We start from the raw sequence: 14,216 nt of genomic DNA on the forward strand, positions 1-14,216 counted from the left end.
TTGGGTGAGAAGACAACACATAATGACGTAGTGAGGAGCTGGTGAATTCAGGTGGAACCAGAGACTCCCCTTTGGGTAAGATGTCCAGACCTATACTGGAGTCTACATAAAAGCACAACAATGCAATAATCCAACAACGTTTCCCAAAGAACACAGGTAATTTATGCTCGTTTATCTGTGCTCAATGAGGGTGCCTAAATGTCTACGGAAACTATTAGGTCACATTTATTTGCTTACTATGTACCGCTCTTGCCAGCCTTTTGCAGGCACAACCTCACTGATGCGCGGCACTTCTGGCCTTCTCTGCGAAATTGCAGAATATTGAGGATTCTTGGCTCGCTGTGTTTTCCATTTGCAAAAACTAAAACTAAAACTCTCCAGCCAGATCTGTCTTCTCAGAATACAGTAGAGGGGAATTTTCTCATGAGAAAGAGGGTATACAAATGAAGACTGTATTTTCACTGTTATTTTAATCATCATATGACTAGCATATGTTCACAGTAAGCCTAATGATGCAAGTCCAGGAGAAAACATAGGTTCCTTCATTACTATTATTTTTTTAATTCTCATCGGAGAACATTTTTTCCATTGCTTTTCAAAGAGAGTTGAAGGGAGAGAGAGACACAGAGAGAGAAACATCGATGTGAAAGAGACACATTGATTGGTTGCCTCCCGTATGCAGCCCAGGGGCCAGAGCCTGCAACCAAGGTATGTGCTGTTGGCTGGAATCGAACCCGGGACCCTCAGCCTACCGGTCGATGCTCTAAACACTTAGCCAAACTGGCTAGGGCAACAGAGGTTCCTTTAGCTACTCTGCCCACTCAGGATTCCTTTCTCCTCTGAGCTTGGCTGGACGGTGTGGGCACCACTCGACTGTCTTCTTATCTGTAGAAAAGGAAAGAATCTGTATCCCTTTGACGGAGGTGACTCGGCAGGATGAATGGGTGCGATCTTGCTGGCAAGAGTGAAGTGAATCGCTTACCTGTTCCCTAGAGAGGCACAGGCCTCTCACTCAGAGAAGCACTAAGGAGGGTGCTTTCGTAAGTCATTTGTTTAAAGGGACTTGGAAAACTAGAAACAATTCAAGTTCTGAGGATACATGAACCTTCTCATGCAAAGGATTGAATCAAATGTGGAGGGTCTAAGATTTGCCAACAAGAATCAAAAAGCCAGATTCTGAGATGTTAGCACAAAATGATGTAACCAAGAAAAAAATGCACAGGAACAAGCAGCCTAACTGCCTTTGCAGCTCCACCACTCACAGTGCTGCCTCTATGAAATTTTAGGTCGTGAGCTCGGCGCCTTTAAGCGACAATTACCAGCACAAGCCTCCCTGCGGTCTTTTTACTTTGTAAACAGCAGAAAGAACTGAACATCTAATTTTTGAAATTCTTCTGGCTTTTCTTCTTGACCTTTGGTATTTGTATGTATTGACAGTCTCTAAACCAACTGGACAAAAACACCTTGAAGTGTCAGGCTTTAAAAATGAGTCTTCTTTTCTCTTTCTCCTGTGCAGCTTGGATTATCTTGGCCTTGTCAAAATACATTCTCTAGTTAGAGGTTGGAAATATCTCCCTCCTGGCTCCAAAGTATTGATTTTCTTCAACACTCGGCTCTGTCAGTCAGCCGAGGGGTGAAAGGTGAAAGTTCACCCAGCTCGGCTTGGCTTTACCTTCCTATTAATGTCATGCCCTTTCGTCATTTGACCGGTTTATGTGATCACCAATCATATGAGGCTGGTGCTGCCCCGCTTTCCCTGTAAGGGTACGTTTAAGTCATCGGGAGATGCTAACACAATTCCTGGGAGGGACACGGGGCGTTTGAATTGGGCCAAAGACACTGCTGTCTACTCCTTTAATGTCTATTTCTTAAACATTATACGGCTACATGATGACTGACTCACTTCAAGATGTTCTATATTTTCTGAAAATTAAAGAAGTACATTCACTACTTACACGTATAATCCTCTGTGAGCCATAATGACCTCTTTTGTTACTCTTGCTTTTTTGAAAACTAATTCCACCCTTTACTTCAGGGATTCAAATTCAACTCCAAACGAGCACTGAATGAAATGAATTTCATGATCACAGCCCAGCCCCCACCCGGGGGAGGGGGGCGCCAACCCATGTCCTCACTTCCGACAAGATAGCACTTGGTACAATTAACAGTCCATTTAGGAGCAACTTAGGATGGAGATAAAGCAACATGCATGCAATTCCCTTGCCCAAACCACAGAGGGTGCTGTTGAGTTTCTGGGAGGGGTGTTTCTCGGCGCTCACCCTTGGGCACTGTGGGGCAGGGACTTCCTTTGCTGCTGTTCTACTGCCCTTTGTGAACAAGTTTGCCTTTCCCAAAGCCAGCTCTCCAGGGAAAGGAATAATTAGATGGAAACAGAAGGCTTAATTTGGTACCAAAGGGAGTGGCAGGGGGAGAAAGTATATGGATTTCAATTGAGAATGTTTGAGTGAATAATGGTTTTAATGGGAAAAACAATCTTCAGTACAATTCAGCTTTATTTAACACACATATGTACAGAGGAACATCTAGCACATATAGAATCTATTAAGTGGAGTCATCAAGAAACGTCTTGCGAGGCAGACACTTTAGTTTGCTGGCTGGACACAGTGGGTCCAATAATTACTTTTTCATACAGGTGTTGCGTCACGTCATCTTTGCTTATAAATTATCAACGAAGCCACATATGCCTCTACATTTACAAGGACAGGTCCAAATGCAGTGCCAATAAAATTATAAGACACTAAAAGCATACACTGGAATGACAATTCGAAGTTTGCCTCAGTGCTGAGAAATCTAAGCTGTGATGGAGGTTGGGCTATGGTTGTCAAAGTAGCCAAGGAAGGATTTGTGTTAACAAGAATGCAAATATTAGTTCAGCAGTTAGAGATATCTGTCTAACCGTCAGACATCACCCACCCCAGAGTTCTATAATCGGAACAGTCTACTGGCCAATAACTTGTCTGTCCGTGCAGAGTGTGTGACAGGCTGGCCAAGCCCACTGCCCAGGTGTTTGGCTCCTGTGGGCCTCACATGTTGTTCTAAATCTCATGGTGTGTGCCACCCATGTGTGCACGTGTGGGGCCTGCCTAGCAGCCTCACCCCTTTCTCCGGATGCACTGTACATTTTGTTTTAAAAAATCTCTAAAGTATATGTCCACTCCATCATCCCCAAACAGCTGTGGAGTCCAGAATAAATTAATCCCCATTGAAGTTCCTACAGGAAACAGGTGCTGGGTCTGAGAAGACTCGGGAGCCTCCGGGAAAACCAAGTACACCTTCTGTTTAACTCAGGTCTCTCTATCTCCATCGAACACAACAGCATGTTTGGCAAACCAATAAAGTCTACACTGTATAGTTCTTTGTTTCTTCCTGGAAACTACATATATAATCTTTATAAATACAATGTACATGCATGCTTCATAAATTCACTTTTGAAAGAACCCCCAAAGTCTACAACCAAGGAGTAGTGCAGGTTTCAATCAGCGGCAGTCACACATCTCACATCTGCAGGAAGGAGATACGCTAGTGGTCTTAGTTTCCTAACATGGTCTTTAAAACTCGGTTTCAATAAAATGGCAGATGTATTTGTGCCTGGACTGTGACCTTACTCCTGTATAATTACATGAACCCTGACACCTACGCCTTGGAAGTTAAATGCTCCCATTATTAGTTGGCTCCTCTGTAAACTTCACACATTTTCTCTGAATTTCATATATCATTTTCTATGTTTCATTAATAAACCATTTTACCCAAGTAACCAACCAACCAACCAACCAACCAAATCCCCAACTATATACAGATCAAGGTTTGTCAAGAGCAATTCATACAAAATATTATTTTATGGGTTTTTCCCCATCACTATGAGCAAGAACCAGCAGCATCTGACCTAGTTCAGCCGACTTCAGCGTGAGGAGCTCTTGCTGCAATGTTTGCGCAGACCGAGCCTCCGTGTTCATACGGACTCCCAGATGCCTGTGCCACTGTTACTAACTTTCTAGGACACTTGTTTAAAAGAAATGCTGACTTAGTTTCCTTTAGTTGATCAGCAGTGGTTTAAAGGCTGAATTATAATAACTATTACGTGGTAACTGACCTAAGTCCCACGCGTGGGAACTGCAGGTCTGTGAAGTTTCTGGAAGGGGAGCTCTGGCTTTAACGGATCTGTAGCCACAGACACAGGTGTCCTCTTTTTAGGTATATGTTATGCTTCCAAACCTGGTTCTTTATTATAAAAGTCTGTTTAAGAGATTAGTTACAGCGTCTGGGTAATTATATTAATTAATTAGCTGAGAAGATTTTATTTTAAACTACTAAACACACCATTGCTTAAGCAGGATATGAGCAGTTTAGGAGCCTAGGTGTCTGGAAAACTGTATTCCCCAAAAGGAAAACAAAATTTTTTTTGGTATATTTTCCCATTAATCTCAAATAGGTTAGGTATTAATAAGGAAGATAGTGGCTAAACCCTAGGAAATCGGATTGAGCAATTTCCTAACAATCAGCTGAAGGAAAAAAACCCTATGTAAACTCAGAATTTTTTTGGTAAACAATAGTATGTTTTAAGAAATCAAAGGAAAATAATTTTGAAGACTAGGACTGCCGCAGTACCTCAAAGCCCAGTGTCGGAATGATGGGCTCCAGCGGCCCTTGGGAAGGGGTGCGCTCGAGGGGATGCTGGCCTGGCGAGCGGCATCACAGTGTCCGCGGACTCTCGGGCTGCGGGGCACCCAGCACAGGGGCGCCCGGGGACCGCCGCCTCCCCCCTCGGGCAGGGAGACATCCAGCAAAGCGGTGTGTGCATGCCTCTGGGTCAGTGGGTGGCCCGAGCAGGCGAGTGCCCCAGACCATGCAGAAGTTACAGACCTGGCCGTGCCCTGGCTGCCCCTGGTGGGCAGCACTGAGGAGGGCCCCAGCCTAAGGACAGAGGAATCTCGGCTTAGAGAACTGAAAGCACGAGATGCAGTTCAGGGCACGTGCCCCTCAGACCATGAAGCGGTGCTCCTTGCCGTCGTGGGCCATCAGGATGATGTTGCGGTTGGACGTCCAGATGAGCCGGGCCAGCCGGAGGGCGCTGTGGGGGCCCGGGGAGGCCGGCTGCACCGGGGGCACCTGGTAGGTTTTGATGCAGCGCAGCTGCGGGGCCGAGTTCAGCATGCCGATGCTTCCCAGCAGCGAGGTGTTCATCTGGGGGACACGGGGACACAGAGCACAGGCGTCATACAGGCTCGCTTCCCTTCCCTGCCGCACGGCGGTCTAGTGACACACTCGCGGTCCCCTCCTCCACAGCTGCTCACGATCACCTAGAGCTCACTCTGAACCTCTGACGGGTCCTTTCAGTGCGTGTGAAATTGTCCCGACGCTGTTACAGTAAAAGCACAAATCCAGAGAAATTTTACTTTGTGGGGAGAACCTGACCTCAGGGAGTCTCATCTTTAAGAAGGAAGCTACGTTGTACTTGTTAATAAAACGGCTCAATCAGACACTGTTTGGAAATTATGGGTCTTTTCCACCTTTTTCTTAAGACCTTTGTGTTAACAGTGCTGAAGGGTGAGTCCTCAAAGGCAAGCTTGGGGACTTACAGTGAGTTCAAGAAAATGAAGCAAAGTTAAGCAGTAGACAGAGCGAGAGATTACTGGGTAAAGCTCAGAATGTAACCCCCTCCCTGACCCCTACCCCCACCCCCTAACCCCTGCCCTCCTCGCCTGCCGTTTAAAAAGTCAGTTTCTAGAAAGCTCTAGTTTATTTTGAGGGGAAACAGGAATCAGCTACCTCTCAGCGCACTACCTGTGGCTCACTGTCCTGCTGCTGTGCTGAAGAGTCTCCTTCAACGCCTTACTGGAAATAGCTTTTATTAGTTGGTGATTTCTGCTTTTTGGCAGCTTTTCTGGACTTGATTTTAATTTTATGTTCTTTTACTCCATTCACATAAGTGAAAAACAACATGGAAATCACGGCTCCTGAACAACTGGACATTCATCGAACGGCTGTCGTCTCAGTAAACTGCTGTCCGAGCGACTGAGTCTGATGAGCCCTGTAGACTCCGAATACTGTTACTTAACGTTTCCCAACAGAAATGACATGGAAGCCATGCTGGGAATCAGGAAAGAGGTCTTGGAAATAACGTTTTTCTTTGCACTAATTTCTCGCACATCTAACCTTGGTCTAGGCGTGTGAGATTTGGGGATGTGCGTGAAGCACGCAGATTGTGTGACCCAGTGTACACGGACGGGGACACGGGCCTGGCAGAGCCTCGGACACAGGTCGCTGCTGGCTGACGCTCTGCATGTGGATCAGGCGGCGCGCAGGCCCTTCCCTCCCCGGCCCGGCCCGGCAGCAGGACGGTGTCAGGGGCGTAAATCACGGCGTCTCTAGCAGGATGCGTGCAGGCTCCACTGACATTTTCACAATTTAAATCATCTTGAGTAATAACCCTTTTAAGATGACTAATGTTACTGATTTTACTGCATTAATAATAGTGCCGAACACAACACAGAGGTGAAAAAAATCACTAGTGTACGAGGTCACATTTTAAAACCAAATGCATGGTTATCATTAACTCTTTCTGTTAAAGTTCAGTCTCCACTCAGAGCCGGGCAGCACCTTACTGTCATCCCTTCTTCCCCCGAACTCCACAAAGGACAAAAATTAATGCCTCATTGCTTTCTGGAGTTTCCCAAAGAGTTTCAACATAAATAACGATGGTGAGCTTCATTTTATAGTTCTCACTTGTACAAAAACTAACAGCACACAATAGTTCAGTTCTCTTACAGATCATACCCAAATGATCCAGAAAATTGCTGGTTAAAATGACCTGGCATCAACAGGCATACTGTGCATTTAAAAATCTCATTTCTCAGTTGATAAGTAACCACAAAGTATTTTTTATTTTTTATGGATTTCCTATGAAAATATGTATGAAGCTTGATTTCTGCTGGTGGCTTCAAATGCTCAGGGTACGCAATATGCTCAGGCAATTCCTTACTTTTAAATTTCTTTTCAAATTTAAGCAAGTATAAGAAATGGGTTGAGGGCTAAAGGGGGACAGGGAGAGAATACCTTATTGGAATTTTAGGATGGAAAATTTTTTATAAGTTCATTATTATATCTGGGTTCCCCGCATGAGCTGAGCCATCCCTCAAGTGACTGGCAAGTGCCTTTGGTATGTCAAGCAGCCTTCCTGCCTCTGAACAGGACTATGCCAGATTCTATAAGGTCCGTAGCTATTGCTGCAAACTGCTGGAATGATGAAGACCTTCGTGTTAACTGTACTTTCTTGCTCCTCAGACCGTCCTTTCCTCACGACCTCTTCAAATCAGAGATGACTCTGAAGTCATAAGTGAGTATTACTTTTTCCAATGAACTCAGTCAAAGAATTCTCACCAGAACAACTACCCACTTTGTTACTCAATATTAATGTTATTTTGACCACCAACTGGTATAAATTATGCTGAAGTGAGGGCAACTTGAGCCTTGAATGAATGAGAATGACCTGGAGTTGTAATATTTGGTAACATTAAATTTTTTCTTGATTACAAAGATAAATACTCATTGTGGAAAAGTCAAATAAGAAAGAGAAGTATAGAAAAGAAAGCAAAAATCCCTTGAAATCTCACTGCCGAGATAATCACTAACGATTTGGTAAACACCCTCCAGACCTTCCATACACATAAGGAGAAGCCAGTTTAAGGAACTTTTCATAAACAGGCTCATGTGAAAATGCAGCGTCCCAATCTGCTCTTTTCATTCCACAGAATGCTGAGGGCGATCTTTTCATGCGAATGACTACACGTTGCATCATCTGTTTTAAATGGCGGGAGCATATTCTACTGTATGATGGAACAAATAAAAATAAATGAAGCCCATATCCATCTAATTTATCATTAGCATTTATGAAGAGGATACTTATTTGTTAGAGAGTAGTGTTAACATTTAGATGAGAGAATTATGGTTGCATCTCATTACTAAACTCCCCTTGATCAAATATCAATGGAAACAGTGAGGTGAAATATTCAAATTATAGAAACACATTGTTGGAGAGTCAAAGGAATTAAAAGATTACCAAATTACATAGTTCAATGGCTGGATATGCAAACTAACTAAACTGTAACTTTGGCTTTTTCCTTCCCTTTAAAAAGAATGCTTCACAAAACCAGTTCTGTGAAGCTTATTTTCTGAACACATAGAAACACATACAGATGTAATTCATCAAAACAGCAAGTGTTTTACTGCTGTTCTCAGTGTAACTAATGCCGCACACAGCCTTTTACTAAGTCTCACTTGAGTAATTATCTAACCAATACTTCTCATTAACACTCATTTCTCAGCAAAGATTTTAATAGCTGATGGCTTCTGTAAGGTTCTCTATTAATAAGACTTTGTTAAGTTTTCAAAATATATTACAGTACATTTACTGGAATCATATAAAAGTGTTATCATACATCATTAGAACTAAACAATATGTATCTAAATAAATCAGCAAGTCCATTTGGGGAGCAGTGGCAGATCCAACACAGCTTTCTGGACTCTCTTTAATTCAAAGAAAAGCTCACTATACTTCTAAAGAGGTTTTATGGTATTTTCTTGATAAATCTGAAATGTTTCTGTGCTTTCCACTTAAATTTCAGGGCCAATCTGGATATAATTTAAGCATGTGAGAAGGGCTGCATTTTAAATTCTAACGTTGGGTTAAATTCTAACTTGGGGGTTGCCTGAGTTGCTCTGGTGCCGCGTCCACGGAAGGCCCGCGTGTGCGGACACACGAGGCAGCCCCTGCAGTGGACGAGAGCATGGACAAGGCCCCACGCACGGGCACGGGCTTCAGTGTATCGGCAGAGCCCAGATACACTGAAGAGCCTGAAGAGAACTGGGGGACGGAAAGATAGCTCAGAAAGATAGCATCCATTGGATGGTCTCAATCTCCAGGGCGAGAAAGGATGCTGACCATAATCCCATCAATGAGCTGGGCAGAAACTCTGACAAAAACAGAAAAATACTCAAGGAAGGGATGGACAAACCCCAGCAGAGCCCTGAACATCTAGATGAGGGGGAAAAGTCTTACCACACAGAAACTCAGGAAACTACTGGGAAGTTTCAAATTCCTCTACGTAAGAAATTATATTTTGGGGGGAAGTAAAGTTGGACCAAAAAAAGGAGTGTTTTTGTTTTTGCCAAAGAAGAAAGCATGGACAGAACATCAGCTCCTTGGCCAGGGACCTGTGATGTGCTGACTCAGTGTCCCTACAGCAGAGGCCCGACCTTGCACTTACACACCCAATAAATGCTGAATGAATGGAGTTTTACGTAAACACTTCGCCCGGATCTCAAGAGAACGGGAAATAAGAAAAAATTTGTATCAAAGTACAGCTGGTAGAAGAGACCACTGTGTTAGGCATGAGTAGGAAAAACAACTGGTAGGAAAACTCTTTAAAGAACCATTGTTGCAAGAGCCCAGTTTATGGGCCCGTAATGGACTTGGGGTGTAGGGTCTCAGCAGCATAGAGTAGGAGCCCTGTGGTTTCCCACCAGGACAAATGGAGAGGGGGCGGGAGCCCTCAGGAGCCATCTAATAGGAGCCAATCGGGAGGCTGGGGTTACATTCTGGAAGGAAGGGTAATGAGCTAATAAACCGGCAAACTAAGAGGAAGAGTCAGAGAAGGTCTGAGACAGGTTTGGATGTTGTCGAGCTTTAACAGAATGCTGTTCATCAAGCAATTTATTGTACCTGGTTTACATTTTAAAAAACCATTATCAAGCTATACTAGTCTTGTTTAAACTTTTGTGTCTTTCTTTTAGCTTTCAAAGCATTAAACTGAATCTCATAAAGCATGCTTGCATGTTAGGGAAGTAAAGGTAACAAACAAAATTTTAAATTCACTTTTTTTGGCAGGGGAGTTGATAATGTCTGACTTTTTGTAATTACCAGAGTAACGTACTTAAAAAGAAGACTGGAGAGAGATTAATCACTGGTGGTGAAACAAGTTTTACTATAAAAATTATTTGTTCAAAGTTAATATTCATTTGAATCAGAATTAAACATAGGCATTCTCATGCCAGTCAATGATGCTTTGCTTTTAAAAATGTTTGGCTAGCCTGGGAATGAAGAGTACGGTGTGGGAATTCCGAATGCACACAGAAAAGAGAATATAAACAGGACATGACGTTAACACAAGGTTGCCTCTCCCCGTATCCCAGGCCCTTTAGAGCTGCCTGGATGCCTTGTATCAGCAGCCTGAGCGTGGCTTCTGGCCGGTTCTTCCAGGCCAGGCTCTCACACACCTCGCCCTGCTTACCTCCCCCCACTCCTCCCCACCCCTCCTCAGCATCCGCAGGTCCCAGTCAGACGTCGCTTCCTCGTGAAGCCACCCCACAGCCTGGTCTCAGGTTCCCTCTGTACTGTCACTGATTGCTTAGTTACCTGTGCTTCCCTGACACTGAGCTCTGTGAGAGCAGAACCCTTCTTTCCAGGTTGCTAAATGCACCCTCAGTGTACCCCGCATGCTAACATCTGGCACAGACTCAGCAAGCAATCAATACTTGATACTGGCTGAAGAAGGGAGGGAGGGCTGGCAGCTACAACAGGAAGCCTTTCCCAGCAGATCATGCCACACGCTTCAGGACCCTGTGGCATCTGTGCTTACCTGCCAGAAGGAAATGTGGCTGTCAGTGTTCGAGTAGGTGGCAAGGTAGCGTCCATCAGGAGCAAAGGCCACCGCAGTGATCGGGCCCTTGTGTCCGTGGATTGTCTAAAATAAAATTCAGAGTCATTAACTGTAGGCATTCCACAGAACTATGACACACACACGCAAATGAATTCCGTTTTGAACAATTATATCATGGATATTACATGCTGCTACATGCTTTATCTACAAAATCAGGTTAGAGAAATCAGAAAAGCAAGTAAGTTCTCTCACTGGTCTCTTCAAGGGTTTCAATCTTGTTCTGAGTAGTCTACCTGTCTCTGAGTTGGGAAGACAGCGTGAGTCCAAGGAAAAGCACAGATTGACTGAAAGACAGGTATGCTAATTCATTTATGTCCATTAGAGGGAAGAATTTTATGATTAATTAGGAAGATAAGAAACCAGTCACCAAATCTATCCAGGGACCTCACTCATCTGTAATAAAAGACTATCAAAGCTACACCATAAAGTCCCTGCCCTGGAAGGAGTTAAAAACTATAATTTCAACCCCTTAATAATCATATATTTTTCATGTTTTATGCTTCATTTCCCACCAATAACACTGTGTTCAAATGCATATGGCAGCAATTAGTAAACAGACATACAGGCACGTGTTGTAGGTCTGACCACACATATAAATCAAATACTATTAAAAACAAGTTAACAGGGACAATTCTGAACCTTTGCCAAATAGCTCCCATTGATTTAACCATGAATAAAAAAAGGAAGTTGTATTTTAGGCTAGGTTTTTGATAAAAAGTCTTCACTAACAAAAAATTATACTAAAATTTAATGATATTAATAGTTCCTGAAAACACTGAGATACTAAGAAAATTAGTATATTAATATTGTATTAATGTCCCTACACTCAACTATTAAAGACCATACCTCTACTAAATTAAGCAATATTCAGCCTGTTCACAAGCTATATGTTGGTCTCCTCCTTTTGTCTAGAAAAAATGGGGAAATGTGTCCCCTTAAACCAAGACAATACCAGGAAGGTTTGTGTCCATTGGCTGAAGAATTGTGAACCTTGAATCTCGGTGGAAGCGTCGGGCTCATCGTGTGATTCAGTCCCATCCATATTGTAAATTTTGGTGAGACTCTTCTCGTAATTCATTTCTGAATGATTACAAGGTGGAAGGAAGGGAGGTTGGGAGGGGGAATACAAGGACGTGCCTCAGTGCTCTTTGGATTCTGTTCTTTACTGTCATTAGGCTTTCAAGGCACCGTGGGATCCAAAATAATGCCTGTTTTTCAACAGAGAACTACTGCACTGTTCCCGCCCTGGGCTTTGGGCTGGCAGGGAACAGTGCTCTGAGTCAGACCACCTGGCTGAATCTGGGCTCCACAACATACTGACTGTGAGACCGTGGACAAGTTCTTTAGGTCAATTAACCTCAGAGTACCACGTCTATAAAGTAGGAATGATGATGATAGTGATATTGCTAATACCTGCTTCAAAGAGCTTTGTGAAAATTACATGAGTGACTATAGCTACAGCACTCTGCGCAGTGCACGGCGCAGACAAGACTTCAGTAAGTACTACCAATATCTGTGTTACCCTCTCCTTACTGGAAGATAACCAGACACATAGACTTGAAGGGTGCTAAGAAAGTGGATCCTAAATGTTCTCACTGCAGCCCGGCCGGCGTGGCTCAGCGGTTGAGCATCGACCTAGGATCCAGGAGATCGCAGTTCAATTTCTGGTCAGGGCACATGCCCGGGTTTCGGGCTCGATCCCCTGTCGGGGGCATGCAGGAGGCAGCCATCAGCGACTCTCTCATCATTGGTGTTTCTATCTCTCTCTCCCTCTCCCTTCCTCTCTCTGAGATCAATAAAGACATTTTTTTAAAAAATGTTCTCACTGCAAAAAAGAAATGGTGATTATGTGCGGGGATGGAGGTGTTAACTAAATGCTATGGGGGTGATCGTTTTGCAACATGTAAGTGTACCAATCATCACCTTAAAACTATACAATGTTATACGTCAATTAAATCTCAATAAAACTGGAAAAAATGACCAGACAAATGTAAACAACCACATAATTCAATTACTCTAGTACACCATTTAATGAAAAACACACCAAAAAAATCTCTAATCATAGATCCCAGAATCAGCACCCACTAACATTCTAGGTGGTCCAGAAGCAGACTTCAGACTGTGGTAACTGTCCATGGTACTAGCCCACAAATGTGGTGCTTAATTAAGCAACAGGGTGAGCATGCTGAGGAAGTATTGCAAGAAACGAGCTCAACACCATCTACATTAGAATGAAAATTATTGTAGGTATGGGGAAAATGTAACCAATTAAGAGGGACAAAATGACCATTCCCACTTACTAGGTCAGTTTAATGAACTCACTGGGAAAGCAGCTTTGTTTTTAAAAAAATCAAGATTCAGTTATGCTAAGAATCTGAAATTTTATTGGGCCAATCTGAGGCTATTTTATGGTTAAGATAACTGATTAGTAAGGTCTTACTTTATAACAGAGGCTGCAAACTGAAGACCCTTAGCTGAAACCTGACTGTAGATGTATTTGGTTTGGCCTGTATAATGTTTTTAAAAAATGTTTTCTGAGCCTGTATTCTAATTTACCAGATATCAGTGTAAGATCAAGATTTCTAGCTTCTCCCCAAACTGGAAGCTCTGGCAGTTCTGGGTCATAGTTCACACGTGGTGACATCAGTCAGAGATGAGTGAAGGTGGCCCCTCAGCCGTTTCACCAGTCCCTGCCTTAACACAAAAGAGGGCCTTGCGTACCTGACACCTGCTGCCTGGCTCCCTTATTTCCTGCCTGATCCCTTGTGGCATTTAATGAAACCATTCCATTAAAAATATTTGGTTCAAATAGTTCTTCCATGCTCTGGGGTCCCAGTATGCATCTAAAAGTGTGAGCGGATTGAAAGCTCCCATAAGAAAAGTTGGCCCTCTTGCAAGCCCCCCAATGTCCAGCTCTGTGCAGGGAAAGACTGGGTTTGGGCCCTCACATCTCAAAACAGAATGCTAAACCCGCCTCCTTCAGATGAGCATCGCTCCTTGGGCAGAACCAGAATGTGCTTCAGACAATAAGAAGGATGCAGTGAGCTGGCGAGAACCCAGCAGGTCGGGGGTGGACCAGCACACTGGCCACAGTCAGGTGCCGCTCTCTGAGACTAGCTAAGCCAGCCCTGTTGTAAAGGCAGAAGCCAGACATACAGGCTCCTCCAACAAAGTTTTCATGAAATATTTCATGTTACGTCTCCATCTTTTACAGAGGACTGGTATTTACAACATCTGTATCAGTTGGAGACACTTCTCATTGTGTCTAATAGAAGATCCTGTGAATTAAGTTCATCTTAGAATTTTCTGCCAGGAAAATGTTTATCTCTCCAGATCAATTTTGTTGCTTTCTTTTATCATGTAACAGTAATTACAGAATTTAACACGTGCTTGCTTTACTGCCAGGAAGCTCAGAACTAAATTTATGCTCATTCTCGGTGTTTGCTGATAAATGCTCCTACTCATTTCACTGACCACCGT

At 43.5% G+C, this 14,216-nt stretch overlaps 1 protein-coding gene across 3 annotated transcripts in view; it reads right to left on the reverse strand.

The window, feature by feature from the left end:
* Positions 1 to 2,461: 2,461 nt before the first annotated feature.
* Positions 2,462 to 14,216, reverse strand: part of WDR7 (WD repeat domain 7) — a 271,518-nt gene continuing 259,763 nt past the window's right edge. For all 3 annotated transcript variants that reach the window (XM_081150203.1, XM_081150201.1, XM_081150202.1), the window contains 2 exons: positions 10,656 to 10,760; positions 2,462 to 5,202 (listed from right to left, as the gene is read on the reverse strand). In XM_081150203.1, coding sequence (XP_081006329.1) covers positions 4,999 to 5,202; positions 10,656 to 10,760 — 309 coding nt within the window. In that variant the 3' untranslated portion in view covers positions 2,462 to 4,998. The remainder of the gene's footprint in view (positions 5,203 to 10,655; positions 10,761 to 14,216) is intronic.

This window comes from Miniopterus schreibersii (assembly GCF_964146895.1).
Source record: "Miniopterus schreibersii genome assembly, chromosome: 10".
In the NCBI taxonomy this organism is placed as follows: domain Eukaryota; kingdom Metazoa; phylum Chordata; class Mammalia; order Chiroptera; family Miniopteridae; genus Miniopterus; species Miniopterus schreibersii.